We start from the raw sequence: 16381 nt of genomic DNA on the forward strand, positions 1-16381 counted from the left end.
ACAATTGAGAGCTTAAGCAGCAGGTTAGAGCAAGGAGAAGAAAGAATTGCTGATCTTGAAAATGGTCTTTTTGAAATAACCCAGACAGATTAAAAAAAAAAAAAAAAAAGAAAAGAAATTAAAAAATAAAGAAAATCTGAGAGAGATAGCAGAAACCCTTAAGCACACAAATATCTGAATCATGGGTATTCCAGAAGGAGAAGAGAAAGAAAAAGGCATTGAAAACATATTCAATGGAATAATAACAAAAAGCTACTCAGGTAGAGGGAGAGACACACAGCTTCAGATCCAAGAAGCTCAAAGATCCCCAATCAGACTCAATCCAAAAAGATTCTTTCCAAGACACATTATAGTCAAACTGGCAAAGCTCAAAGACAAAAAGAGAATCTTAAAAACAGCAAGAGAAAAGCATCAAGTCACCTAAAAGGGAGTCCCCATCAGACTAACAGCAGACTTCTCAACAGAAATTCTACAGGCCAGAAGAGAGTGGGATGATGTATTCAAAATACCAAAAGAAAAATACTGCCAGCTAAGAATACTATACCCGGTAAGGCTATGCTTCAGTAATGAGGGAGAAATAGTGTATTACCCAATCAAATAAAAACTATGGGAGTTCACCACCATGCAACCAGTCTTACAAGAAATTCTCAAGGGAGTCCAGCATCTAGAATCCAAAAAATGATAATCACTACCATTAATACACAAGAAAGAACAAAACCCACTGGCAGAATAAAAATGCAAGTGAGAAAGAGAAAGAAAATAAATCTTACCACCTTAAAAAACCAACAAACATTGAAGACAAACAATAAAAGGAGAAGGAAGGAACAAAAGATATTTAAAACATCCAAAGGAAACATCAACAAAATGCCAGGAATAAGACAATACCTTTGAATAACAGCCCTAAATGTAAATGGATTAACCTTCCAGTCAAAAGACAGACTGATTGGATTAAAAAGCTAGACCCAAATATGTGCTTCTTCAAGAGACTCACCTCACCCATAAAGACTCACACAGACTAATAATGAAAGGATAAAAAAAAAGATATACCACACAAAGGGAAACCAAAATGAGCAGGAATAGCTATTCTTACAGTGGATAAATTAGACTTTAAACCAAAAAACATAAAAAGAGACAAAGAAGTCCACTATATAATGATAAAGGTATCTATCCAGCAAGAAGACATAACAATCATAAATACATATGAACCCAGCACTGGAGCACCCAGATATACAAAGCAAACACTATTAGACCTAAAGAAAGAGATAGACCTCAATTTGATAATAGTTGGGGATCTGAACACCCATCTCTCAGCATCGGACAGATCATCTTGGCAACAAATCAATAGGCAGGATTTAAACTACACTTTAGATGAACTGGGACCTGGGATATCTACAGAACATTTCATCCAACAACTACAGAACATACATTCTTCTCATCAGCACATGGAACACTCTCCAGGACAGATCCATGTTAGGTCACAAATCAAGTCTCAACAAATTTTTAAAAATTGAAATCATTTCAAGTATCTTTTCAGACTAAAATGGATTAAAAGTAGAAATCAGTAACAAGCCAAACTTTAGAAACTATACAAATAAGTGGAAATTAAACAACATGCTAATGAATGACCTATGGGTCCAAAAAAAAAAAAAAAAAAAAAATTAAACAGGAAATCAAAAAATTTCCTGGAAGCAGTGAAAATATACACACATCATACCAAACCTATAGGATACTGCAAAAGCAGTACTATGAGGGAGGTTTATTGCAATATATACATATACCTATATCAAAAGAATAGAAAGATTTCAGATAAACAATGTAATGCTACACCTCAAAGAACTAGAAATAAGAACAATCCAATCCCAAAATTAGTAAATGGAAAGATATAATTAAGATCAGAGCAGAACTAAATGAAACAGAGACTCTAAAAACTATCCAATAGTTCAATGAAACAAAAATGTTGGTTTTTTTTTTTTTTTTTTTTGAGAAGATCAACAAAGTAGACAAACCATTAGTTAGGCTAACTAAAAAAAGAAAAGAAAAGACCCAAATAACAAAAAATTAAAAAGAAGACATTGCAACTGATACAACAGGGATACAAAAATCATTAGAGACTATTATGAACAACTATATGCCAACAAATTTGAAAACCTGGAGGAAACTGATAAATTTCTGGACATATACAAACTGCCAAGACTGAACTAATAAGAAATAAAAAACCTGAAGAGACCAACATGCAATGAGATAGAAGCAGTAATCAACATTCTCTCAACAAAAAAAAGCCCAGGACAAGATAGCTTACTGTTGAATTCTACCAAACCTATAAAAAGAAATTAATACCAATTCTCTTCAAACTATTCCAAAAAATTGAAACAGAGGCCATGCTCCCAAACTCATTCTATGAGGTCAGCATCAACCTGATACCAAAATGAGAGAAAGACACAACAAAAAAAGAAAACTACTGGCCAATATCTCTGATGAACATAGATGCAAAAATCCTCAACAAAATATTAGCAATCAGAATACATCAAAAAAATTATACACCATGATCAAGTGGGATTCATCCCAGGGATACAGGATGGTTCACCATGTGCAAGTCAGTAAATGTGGAGTCAACATGTGCAAGTCACCACGTCAATCAAATCAAGGACAAAAACCATATAATTATCTATCTCAATACACGTAGAAAAAACATTTGACAAAATTCAACATCCCTTCATGATTAAGACTCTCAGAAAATTACGTATAGAAGAAAAATATCTCAACAAAATAAAAGCCTTCTATGGCAAACCCACCACCAATATCATCCACAATGGGGAAGAGCTGAAATTCTTTCCCTTAAGAACAGGAACAATACAAGGATGCCAATAGTACTACTATTGGAAGTACTAGCTGGAGCATTCAGGCAAGAGAAAGAAATAAAGGGCAACCAGATTGAAAAGGTGAAGTGAAACTGTTCTTGCTTGCAGATGACATGATCCTATTTATAGAAAAACATAAAGACTCTACCAAAAAACTCACAGAGCTAATAAATGATTTCAGTAAATGGCAGGATACAAAATCAACAAGCAAAAATCAGTAGCATTTTAATACTCCAATAACAAAACAGCAGAAAAAGAAATCAAGAAAGCAAGCCCAGTTACAATAATCACCAAAAAAATAAAATACCTAGGAATCAATTTAACCAAGGAGGTGAAAGATCTCTACAATGAGAACTACAAATCACTGGTGAAAGAAATTAAAGAGGACGCAAAAAGATGGAAAGACATTCCATGCTCTTGTCTTAGAAAGAACATTGTCAAAATGCCCACACTACCCAAAGTGATCTACAGATTCAACACAGTCCCCATCAACATCTCAATGACATTCTTCACAGAAATAGAAAAACAATCCTAACATTCACATGAGACAACAAAAGATCCTGAACAGCCAAAGCAATCCTGAGCAAAAATAAATAAATAAATAAATAAATAAATAAAGCTGGAGACATTACACCACCTGACTTCAAATTATACTGCAAAATTATAGTAACCAAAACAACATGGCACTAGCAAAAAAACAGACACTCAGACTAATGGATCAGAGTAGAGTACCCAGAAATCAACCCACATACTTACAGCCAACTGATCTTTGACAAAGACAACAAGAACATATGTTGGGGAAAAGACTGCCTCTTCAATAAATAGTGCTGGGAAAACTGGACATCCATATATAGAAGAATGAAACTAGACTCTTACCTCTCATCATATACCAAAATCAACTCAAAATAGATTAAAGACTTAAATATAAAACCTGAAACTATAAAACTCCTAAAAGAAATATAGAGGAAACACTTCAGGAAGTAGGATTGGGCAAAGGCTTTATGAACAGGCAACAAAAGAAAAAAATAAACAAATAGTACCATATCAAAGTAAAAACCTTCTGCAAAGCAAAAGAAAAAGAGTGAAAAGACAACCTACAGAATGGGAGAAAATATTTGCAAGCTATGCATATGACAAAGGATTAATATCCAGAATATATAAGGAACTCAAACAACCTAACAGTGAAAAAAAAAAAATAACCCAACTAAAAAATGGGCAAGGAGCTGAATAGCCATTCCTCAAAGAAGATATACAAATGGCCAACAGACACATGAAAAAAAGCTCAACATCACTAAGCATCAGGGAAATGCAAATCAAAACCACACTGATATATTATTTCATGCCAGTTAGACTGAACACTAAAAAAGATAGAGAATAACAAATGTTGGTGAGGATGTGGAGAAAGGGGAACCTTTCTGTAAGTGGGACTGTAAGTTAGTGCAGTTATTATGGAAAATAATATGAAGGTTCCTCAAAAAACTACAGATAGAATTGCCACATGATCCAGCAATCCCACTATTGGGTATGTACCCAAAGGAATGGAAATCATCATGTTGAAGGGATTCCTGCACTCCCCTGTTTACGTCAGCTCTATTTACAATAGCTAAGAGTTGGAACCAACCTAAGTGTCCATCAACAGGTAACTGGATAAGGAAAATTTGGTATAGCTACACAATGGAATACTACTGTGACATTAAACAGAATTTTGCCATTCACAGCAACACAGATGAACTTAGAGAAAACTATGTTATGTGAATATTCCAGGCACAGAAAAAGAAATACTGCATGTCCTCACTATTAAGTGGGACCTAAAAAAATACACAAATAAATTTTAAAAAGAAAGAAAGATACAACAATCACAATAACTGTTGACCTTTCAAAAGGAGAAAACAGAAACGAGGCCATCAGAAGTGGGAGAGGGGGAGAGGGCGTTAATGAGAAATTGGCAATTAAATTGGCAAAGAAATTGGTGTCAGTGAGAAATTGGCACAAAATACAATTGCATTGTGTAATGTGGAATATACTAATTATCCTGATTTCAGCATTATATATTGTGTACAGGTATTGATATTCAATGTTATATCCCATAGGTATGTACGATCAATTATTTTTCAACAAAAAAAGAAATAAAGGCTTTTGATAATAATAAAAGCATCAATTTTTCAGAAAGATACAACAATCAAAAATATGCATATGCCTAATGAAGACTTAGAAGATTTAAATGCTACCAGCCAACCTCTACTATGTGATATATACAAAACTAGCTGACATTTGATATTATAAATATACACCTAACATCTTCAGAATGTAAATTCTTGTTAAGTACATATGGTACCAGTACCATATGCTCACTCAGAAAACAAGATGCAACAAGTTTAGTGTAACAGAGTGACAAATTTAGTAGCTTAAAGTAGTACACATGCATTATCTCTCAGTATCCATGGGTCAAGAGTCTGAGCATGGGTTAACTGAATTCTTTGCTTCAGGGTCTTATCAGCCTGCCATCTAGGTGTTGAAGGGGGCTGAAGTCTCAACAAAGGCTTGACCGATTTGGGACCTTCATCCCTGCCATACTCTATTGGCTAAAAGTAAGGCACAGGTTCCACTCACACTCAAGGGAGGAGGGTCATACAGGGTTTAAACACCAGGCACAGAGAAAATGGAGGTAACCTTCTGGTCTTTGTGCACAATAAGATATCTAGGTAGATAATAAGTCTCCAAATATCTGGAAATTAACGCATTTCTAATAATCCACATGTTAAAGAAAATATCACTAGGAAAATTAGGAAATATTTTAACTAAATTATAACAGAAATACTATGTCTCTAAAATGTAAGGAGTACAACTAACACAAGACTTAGTGGAAAGTTTATAGCTTTAGATACTTATTTTAGTAACAAAGAGGTCCAAAATCAATGACATACATTTTCCCCTTAAAAGCTGGGGAAAGAAGAACAAAATAAATGAAAGGATGAAAATAAGATAAGAGTAGAAAGCAATAAAATAGAAAATGAACAACTGATAAATGAACAAACTTAATAAAGTCAACAGGTTGACTCTTTAAAAAAAGATCAAGAAAACTGGTACATTCCATGCGAAACTGATCAAGAAAACAAGGAGGACAAAAAATATCAGTATTAAGAATGGAAGAGGAACCACATCCCTACATAGCCTACATACTTTAAAAGGATAATCTGGAGTATAAACAACTTTATGTCTTAATCCGAAAACTTAGATGAAATGAAAAATTGCTTAAAAACTGCAGTTTACCACAACTGACATAAAAAGACATAGCTACTACAAAGAGTCCGTATCTTATAAAGAAATAAATTCATAAATAAAAATCCTCCCTTGGAGAAAATTCCAGGACCATATGACTACACTGGTAAATTTTATACAACATTTAAGGAAGAAATAAAATTAATTTTACACAGTCTTTCAGAAAATAGAGAGAACACTTTCCAATGCATTTTATGAATCCAGTATAACCTGGTATGCGAAATCTAAGACAGCAGAAGAAAATAACAAACCAATATACTTCACCACAGATATAAAAAGCCTTAACAAACAAAATATAGCAATATCTAACATGCATGATATATCATGACTACGTGTGGTTTATCCTAGGAATGCATTGTTACTTTATCACTTGAACAATAGATCAATGCAATTTAGCACATTAACAGAAATACAATTTTCCCAACTAATGAAGAAGAAAAAATTAATAAAATTCAACACCCATCATGATTAAAAAATAATCTTAGAAAGTTTGGAATAGAAGAAAACGTACTCACCAGATAAATTTCTTCTATGAAAAACCTATAATTAACACAATAATTGATTATGAAAGACTGATCATTTTTCCCCTAAAATCAGGAACTCTTACCATACCTATTCAGCATATTAGCGGAGGTCCTAGCTAGAGCAATAAAGCAAGAAAAGTAAAAGAAAACAAAGCATGAAAAAGGTTGAAAAGAAATAAGTATAAATATCTTTATTTGCAGATGGCATGTTTATTCATATAGAAAATCCCCCAAAACCTACAAAGCAATAGCTAGAAATAGTAAGTGAATTCCCAAGGTTGCAAAATACAAGGTCAATATACAAAATCAATTATATTTTATGCAAAGGCAGAAAACAATTGGAAAATGAGATTTGAAATACAATCCCATTTACAATAGCAGCAGGAAAACATAAAAAGTTGGTAAAAGATTTAATGACATACAAAACCTCTACACTGAAAGCTACAAAACATTCCTAAGGAAAATGAAAGAAGACCTAAATAAATAAAGAATGGATTGTGAGACTCAATATTGTTAAGATATCAATTCTCTCCCCAATTTTTCTATATATCCAATGCAATCCCCATTGTAAACCCACCAAGAATTTTCTTAAAATAGAAACTGTTAGCCTGATTCTAAACTATATATAGAAATGCAAAGGAACCAGAATATCCAAAGCAATCTTGGAAGAAAAACAAGGAAAAATATTTGTATCTTATAGTACATGACTTCAAAACCTCCAAAGATACAGTAATCAAGACAAAGTGTTAGTGGCATAAAAATCCATGAATAGATTAAAGGAGCAGAAAACAGAGCCAAGAAATAGATCACACCAGAAACAGTCATTTGATTTAACTGTTTTTTTACAGAGGCACCAAAGCAACCTGACAGCAAATGAAAAGTCTATTCCACAAATGTTACTGAAACACATGGATATACATTTGGAATTTTAAAAAACCCTTAAACCTGCCTTACACCATATACTCAATTAATTTTAAATGGATCATAGTTCTAAAAATAAAAACTGAAACCATAAAGCTTCTGATAGAGTTTGGATGTGTTGTCCCTCCAAAGCTCATGCAGAAATCTGATCACCAATGTGGAAGTGCTAGAAGCTGTTTGAGTCATAGGGGCAAATCCCTCATGAATGGATTAATGCTCTCCCTGGGGGATGAGGGGTAGTGAGTTCTCACTCTATTAGTTCTCCTGAGAGCTGGTTGTTTAAAAGACCTTGGCACGTCCCCTCTCTCTCTCTCTTGCTTCCTCTTACTATGTGATCAGCTTGTACCTGCCAGCCACCTGCCACTTCCCACCATCAGTAGAAGCAGCCTGAGGCCCATGCCAGATGTAGCTGTCCCAGAATCATAAGCCTAATAAACTTCTGTTCTTTATAAATCACAGGTATTTCTGTCATAGCAACAGAAATGGACTAAAACAGAAAATTGGTACCGGGAGTGGGGTGTTGTTATACAGATACCTGAAAATATGAATGCAGCTTTGGAACTGGGAATTAGGCAAAGGTTGGAGGAGTTTGGAGGACTTAGAAGAATGCAAAAAGATGAGGGAAAGTTTGGAACATTTTCGAGACTAGTTAAATGGTTGTGAACAGATAGAAATGTGGACAGTAAAAGCCATGCAGATGATGAGGTCTCAGATAGAAATGAGGAACTTATTAGGAATTGGACAAAAGATAACCCTTGCTACACCGTAGCAAGGAACTTGGCTGCATTGTGTCCATGCCTTTGGACTTTGTGGAAGGTAAAACTTAGGAGTTGTGAACCAGAGTATCTGGCAGAAGAAACTTCTAAGCAGCGAAGCATTAAGGAAGCTGCATGCTTACTTGTAACAGCCTACTCTGAGTTATGGCAGCAAAGGCATGATGTAAAGCCAGAATTTAAAAGGGAAGCAGAGCGTAAAGATTTGGAAAATTTGCACATGGGGTAGAGAAGCAGAAAGCAGGAGAAAAATGCAAAGGTGAAGCAAATAAACTGGTAGCTAAAGACATTAGCTTGGTGGTGAGGCAGTCAAATACTAGTAACCAGGACAATGAGAAAAAAGCCCTAAAGGCACTTGAGAAGTCTGGAAGGGTGCCCCACCCATCACAGGCCCTGATGCTTAGAAGGACTGAGTTGTCCTGGAGGACAGACCTGGCATGCAGCTCCCTTCATCCCAGCCACTCTGGCTGGAGCAGCCCTGCCTCAAGTGTGGTTCATGCAGCAGCTCTGGAGAGTAGAAGCCTGAAATCTTGATGGTGTTCATGTTAAGTCTGCAGGCCAACAGAACATAAGAGCAATGGAGGTGTGGCAGCCTCCACCCAGATTCCAGAGGATGTTTGGAAAGCCTGGGGGCCCAGACAAAGACCTGCTGCAGGGGCAGAGCCACAGCAGAGGTCATCTACTAGAGCAATGCTGAGCAGGAAAGTGGGGTTGGAGCTCCCACAGAGAGCCTCCACTGGGGAAACATCTAGTAGAGCCAAGGCAGTGGGGCTGCCACCAGGACCCCAGAACAGCAGGGCCAATGGCAACATGCAACGCAGGCCTAGAAAAGCTGAAGGCTACAGTGCAGTCCCATGGGAGGAGTGAGGCTGCCCAAGCCTTTGGGGGCCCAGATGCCCCATTGTGCCCAGGATGCAGGACTTGGAGTCAAAGAAGATTATTTTGGAGTTTTAGGACATAATATCTGCCCTGATGGGTTTTGGACTTGTATGGGGCCTGTTTCTCCTTTCTTCTGACCTATTCCTCCCTTTTATAATGGTAATGTGTACCTAATGTCTGTTCCACCACTGTAGCCTGGCAGTAGATAAGTTTGTTTTTGATTTTTACAGGTTCAAAGCTAGAAGGACTTTTGCCCTTTGGTCTCAGATGAGATTTTGGACTTTGGACTTTTAAGTTTGTGCTGGAACAAGCTAAGACTTTGGGACTGTTGGGATGGAATGTTGTACATGAGAGGGACATGAGTTTTGGGGGGCAGGGGTAGAATGATAGAGTTTGGATGTGTGGTACCCCCAAAACTCATGTGGAAATCTGATCCCCAATGTGGCAGTGCTAGAAGCTGTTTGAGTCATGAGGGTGGATCCCTCACAAATGGATTAATGCTCTCCCTGGGGGAGGAGGGGTAGTGACTGAGTTCTTACTCTTTTAGTTCCTGTGAGAGTTGGTTGTTTAAAAGACCCTGGCACCTCCCCTCTCTCTCTTGCTTCCTCTCACCATGTGATCTGCTTGTACCTGCTGACTGCCTGCCTCTTCCTGCCATGAGTAGAAGCAGCCTGAGGCCTATGCCAGACCACCTGTCCCAGAATCATAAACCAAATAAACCTCTGTTCTGTTCTTTATAAATTACCCAGTCTCAGGTATTTCTGTTATAGCAACACAGACAGACTAAAAGAGTTTCTAAAATAAAACAGGAGGGCCAGCCCGTGGCTCACTCGGGAGAGTGCGGTGCTGATAACACCAAGGCCCCGGGTTCGGATCCCATATAGGGATGGCCGGTTAGCTCGCTGGGTGAGCGTGGTGCTGACAACACCAAGTCAAGTGTTAAGATCCCCTTACCGGTCATCTTTTTAAATAAATAAATAAATAAATAAATAAATAAATAAATAAATAAATAAATAAAATAAAACAGGAGAATATGAAGGAAACATATTTTGAGGGAAGGCAAAGATTTATTAAGACACAGAAAGTAATAACTGAATACAAGAAAAATGATAAAATATACTACACCAAAATTAAAGCCTTCTGCTCATCAAAAGGCCATATTAAATAAATGAAAATGCATGCCACAGACTGGGAGGAAATATTTTAAAAACATGTATGATGATATACAAGTATCTACTATATACAAAGTGCACCTACAACTCAATATCAAAAATGTAACAATTGCTGTATACTATTTACTATGTATACTAGACAACAATGAAATTAAAAATAACAATGAGAAAACAGATGTTTAATCAATAAATATTTTTAAATCATTAAAAAACACAGCCACTTCACAAAGATAACAAATGGCCAATAAATCAATCAAAAAGTGTTCAGTGTTATTTCTTATCAGGGAAATGCAAATTAAAACCACAAAGTGTTATCAGTACACACCCACCAGCATGGCTAATTGAGAAAGACCAAGATCAACCAATGTTAGTGAGCATGTGGAACTGAACTGCTACACATTGTTACTGAGTATGTAAAACAATACAACCACTTACTGAAATGATCTGCAGGTTTCTTACAAATATAAACATTTACCTGACTACTCTATGACCCAGCAATTTCACTCTTAGATATTTACCCAAAAGAAATAAATATATACGCATATACCCACAAAAAAACTTGTACAGGAGTGTTTATAGCAGGTTTTTTTCGTGGTAACCAAAACCTGGAAACAGCCCAGGTGTCCATCAACAAGAGAATGGAAAAACTGTGGTATATTCACACAATGGAATACTATCCAACAATTACAAGAACAAAATACTGATCGATGCTACACTATGGATGAGCCTCAAAAAATCATGCTGAGAGACAGAAGCCTTACTTAAAAGAGTTTATACTGTATGATTCAATTTACATGAAGTTCTCGAATAGGCAAATCTAATGTATGGTGGGGAAAAAATCAGAATGGTTATTCTTTCTGTGGAGGTGAAAGTGGGGATTGACTGGGAAGGGGCACAAGAAAACTTGCAGAGGTGATGGCTACGTCGTGATAGGGTTATACAGGTGTATGCATTCAGTAAAATAAGATTTCTGTGCTTCAGATATGTAAATTTCATCTCACAAAAAGAACTGCAAACAAATATTTAACTCTAGCTAATGAGATGCATGCTGAAGGGTTCAGGGGTGAAGAATACTAATAATGTCTGTAACGTACCTTAAAATGCACTAAAAACTAAGGTGGATTGATAGGTGGAGAGAGGATTGGAAAGATGTAGATGTGTGATAAAACCAACAGAACAAATGTAAATTGAAGAATGTAGGTGGTGGTAAATGGGTAGTCACATAATTCTTTCGAATTTCTGTATGTTTGGTGATTTTCATAATAAAATGTTGGGACAAAATTACTAGCTTTGTGATCTTAAAATAAGTATAATTTTTCTAGGTACAATTTTTTTCTCTCCTAAAATAATGAGAAAGACTATCTTTTATCTCTATAAGTCCCTCCAGCTATATGATCAAATTGTGGCCTCTGCCTTGAATCTACATGGCAATTATAGCCAGATTCTGATTGCATTTCCTTCCTAATAGTCCTAGAATAATATTGAAATGTGCGTGCCCTGTCTAATTATATCTTATAACTTTTTTATCATCATCACGTTTTCAAAGGTGTATATCTACCTTATCAAATTCCCAATGCTATATATTTTTTGCTGTTGTCAACTGGAAACATCACTCTTTTTTGGGCACCTATCACATTCTGTGATAATGTCTTCTGCCATTTTGTACTGAAGAGCTTTCTACTAAGATAATTCACATCAGCCTATTAAATTAATAGTTAACCCTCTCTCCTTTTCTTATTAGATTACCTTTGCCCAATCATATAATGTTAATACAATAAACAATTAAAGATCAGTATTTACCACCCACCCATTTTAAGTTTTAATGTCTTCTGGGCAAATAAATAAAATACTATTTGTGTGCTTTACTTATTTCTTTTCCTAATTTTGACATCAGTAGTCAATGTCATTTTCATCAGATAACAATCAAATGAAGAACTGCATGAACCTTTGAAGCTGCAAGCATTCATTCACACAAACACATACGATTCCATCTACAATTTTAGGAGGTTCAGAGGCTCCTACAGCTCATCTATGATCCATGTTACATACCTTCATCTCAGCTCTCTTTATGAAAGAGTACACCAAGGAAAACAAGAATGGGTCAGAGTGTTAAATATAACTAATTGGGATGAACTATATCATTTCAGCCTAAGGCAAAAACAAAATTTTTATTTTAGACAGCCTCTGATTTCCACAGGACAAGGAGGCAAGAGAGGCTAATAAGGGCATCTTAGTCATGCTGCAGATGTGAGGGGTTGTGCTGTGGAGGCAGTTGCTTCCCAGGACAGCATACTTTTCAGAATGCTGTGAAGCACACTTTGCTGCTTAGAGACCCCTGATGCCTCGGCAGCTCTTCTAGGGAAATGTGGCATTCCCGCAGCATCGGTGAAAGATCTGGGCCTTCAGAAAATCCCCCAGGACTCTGAGCCAGAAGCAGAAACGCATGGAACTAGATGAGATGACTTGTTTATGGAGCAACATGGTGAAGCAGCTCCTTGCAAGAGCTCTGGCTCCTGGAGTACAACTTCTGCAAGCCAGAAGGCAGCACGTTCCCTCCACTTTCATCCACCACACACCAACACACCACGAGGGGCATTTATTGGAGGACAGATGTCCTGGGGGAATGGAATTTTCACAGCCTAGACTAACTCAGCTTATCTTCAACCCCACATTTACTGGACAGCTACAAGAGAATTAATTACTGTGGTTTTCCCACGCCTCCTACTCCCAATCCATTCTGATAGTATTTACTGTGAGGAAAAAGAAAAACAAATAGCTCTTTTGGGGAAAGAACTTGACCATACTTACCTAGAAGTAATTTAGGAAAATTTGATGTTTCAATATTATGATAATATACTATTGATGTCGTAGTGGCAACGAATCCCATCACGGCCGGCATGAAGAGATGGAGATGGCGCGACTCCCGGCGCCTATGGAGAGCAGTACAGAGTCAGTGTCTACAGCTGACACTTCCAGAGTTCCTCATTTTTTTACCTTTTTTTCATTAAAACTCTGTCTTAGTAATAAGATGTTGAAAATACAGAATGCAGTAGTAGTTGCTAAGAAAATATGGAAGGGAGGAATATATTGAGAGACACAATTCTGTGCAAGGGATTTATTCTAACATGGAGGGCTGGGTAAACACAGCTAAACTATAAAGTGCTTACAAGAAAAATACATGTGTAATTACTCTCATACTGAAGGGCAGAACTGCTGAAATAATTTAACAACTAAGCAATAAAAACAATCCACTGACTCTGAATTCTAATGTGTGGGAAAAGTATGTTTATTCCTTTGTCAGCTTTCCCAAACTTTATGGTCTTCAGTGATTTCTTCATTCCCATTAATTTATTCAGTGCTAATGTACTGCTGGTCCAGACACTGTAATAGGTTCTGGGATGCAGCAATGAACAAGACAAGATATAGTATCTGTGGTCACCAAGTTTAGGGTCTATTGAGGATATCAATAGCAAATAAAAAATTATAACACTGATGAAGGGACAGCAAGAGCACACAGGGCTCAAGTCTGGGACAGAGAAAACTTTGTGAAGGATGTGACTTCTAAACTGAGACTTTGATAATGATGAACTGCTCCCCAGAAGAAGAAAAGAGGAAGACCGTTCCAGGCAAAGGGTCCAGGTATGTTCAAGGGTATTGCAAGCAATTCAGTACGACTGCAAGGAGACTGCTTCATTCTGAGGGCAGCAGAGAGCTCCAAGTGAATAGGAGATGTGACAGACCCAGATGTGCATGGTAGACAGTCCTCAGCTCCATGTTCATTAATAATGCCACCTAGGCAAACCTTTGACTTTTCCCACATTCCTCAAATATATTAGTACATAATGGTATAAAGAAGAGCATGACCTGTCTAAGAGTGAGGGAAAAAGGAACATTTGAGAAAGTCATTTCAGAAGAGGTATGGTTGACACTGGGAAGTGAAAACGAAAAGGGATCCCCTAGTCAGGAAAGTGGTGGACAGGCACTTTAAAAAGGGGGAGCAGAACGTGCTAATATATAGAAGCATGAAAGAGTGTAACATGCTCAAACTTTCAAATAGCTTAATACTCTTGAAAAAAAAGTTTAAGATAGGACGTACCATGAAAGGATTTGTATGCCACGGTAAAGGGTTGGAATCTCATCTTGCAGAAAACTGAAACATGTTAACAGGTAGATGGTATGACCAGATTTCTGTTTTAAATGGCTCACTCTGGCAGTAATGTGTATGATGGAGTTCAGAGGTAATACCCATGCTCCTTGACTTACAATGGGGTTATGTCCTGATAAACCCATCATAAATTGAAGACATTGTAAGTTGAAATGTATTTAATACACCCAACCTATTGAACATCGTAGCTTAGCCTGCCCTACCTTAAACATGCTCGGAACACTTACATTAGCCCACACTTGGGCAAATCATCAGCACAAAGTCTATCTTATCAGAAAGTGCTGAACCTCTCATGTAATTTATTGAATATTATATTGAATGTGAAAAACAGAATGGTTACATGGGTACTCCAAGTACGGTTTCTACTGAATGTGTATTGCTTTCACACCATCGTAAAGGCGAAAAATCGTAAGTGGAACAATTGTCAGGAAGTGGAACCATTTAAGTTAAGGAGCAGCTGTATGTGGGATTGTGGTGAGGGGAGGAAATGAAAGAAAAGCAGTCAGGAAACCATGGGTACAGGTCACGTGACGAAGGCCAGATTTAAGCTTTGGCAGCAATAACATGAAAGAAATAACACACTTGGAAGATTAATTGTTAAAACGGGCAGGACTTTAATAGTGTTAGAGTATGAGGGTAATGGCAGTGGAGAGGTAGAAAATAATTCCTAGAGTGTCTGGGTGGGTGCTTGTGTGACCAAATAAGATTTTTAAAAGACGAGCAGAGTAGAGAGAGAAGCTAAAAAGTTTCAGTAGGGATGCGTGGATTGTGAAGGTGTCTAATATACATGCAAAAAGAATTGCCTAACAGATAAGTGTACACAGAGATTTAGAACATGATCAGTGATATAGTTTGGAATCATTACTACAGGTATGATAACAAAAATGTGACAGTTCTATGATAGCGCTTAAAAAACGCCCACTGCCTCCCAGAAATAGTTCAAAATGGTCAAAGGAAAACATAGTAGATAAATATTCCATCAGTACAAAAATTAGGAAATGCTTCTAATACTCCCTGATTATTTAATCAAAGAGAGAACGCAAAAGTCACTTACTGAATATTTAGGAAATTTACAAATGAGTACATTCTCTATCAAAGCCTGTAAAAACGTGTGGTCACAACCATACCCAGGAGAAAGTTGATAGCCTTAGATGCATTCAACAAGAAATAATTATAATAGATAAATTAAGTAGCCAATTCTAGAAATTAGAAAAAGAATGACAAGGCCGGCCCGTGGCTCACTCAGTAGAGTGCGGTGCTGATAACACCAAGGCCACGGATTCGGATCCTATATAGGGATGGCCAGTTTGCTCACTGGCTGAGCGTGGTGCTGACAACACCAAGCCAAGGATTGAGATCCCCTTACCAGTCATCTTTTGAAAAAAAAAAAAGAAAAGAAAAAGAATGACAAAACATCAATAAGAAAAGCAATAATAAAGAATTGGTAAAGATAACAGCAGGTAGAGTAAGGCTTTATACTTATTGTGGCATCTCTTTATTAGGACTTTAAAGTGTCTTTTAACCATGCTAGTACTTCTGTTAGGATTTTTATTATTCTGTTAGTTCTCTATTTACAAATTTGCGTAGGTTTTGAGTGGTTTCCCAACCTTATTTTTTCCATTAAGCTTTGTTTTTTTTAGAGTATGATTTGCAGACCTCAATGGCTTGGTAAGGGTGCATATGCACCATTATAGCAGAAAATCTTTAGTCAGAAAGTTAGAAAGAAGATTTAAAAAGCACTACATTACGGAGGTTGAAAGAATAATTTTTAAAAGAAAAAATAATAAAAATAAAAACATAAATAAAAGGT

General features: G+C 36.7%; 1 protein-coding gene across 1 annotated transcript in view; it reads right to left on the reverse strand.

Annotated features, from left to right (window-relative positions):
* Positions 1–16381, reverse strand: part of ABCC9 (ATP-binding cassette, sub-family C (CFTR/MRP), member 9) — a 133175-nt gene that overhangs the window by 105697 nt on the left and 11097 nt on the right. Inside the window, exon 5 of the mRNA XM_008581481.1 lies at positions 13215–13336. Within this exon, the coding sequence (XP_008579703.1) occupies positions 13215–13336 (122 nt within the window). The remainder of the gene's footprint in view (positions 1–13214; positions 13337–16381) is intronic.

The sequence above is a fragment of the Galeopterus variegatus genome, unplaced genomic scaffold (genome assembly GCF_000696425.1).
Source record: "Galeopterus variegatus unplaced genomic scaffold, G_variegatus-3.0.2 Scaffold2362, whole genome shotgun sequence".
Lineage (NCBI taxonomy): Eukaryota > Metazoa > Chordata > Mammalia > Dermoptera > Cynocephalidae > Galeopterus > Galeopterus variegatus.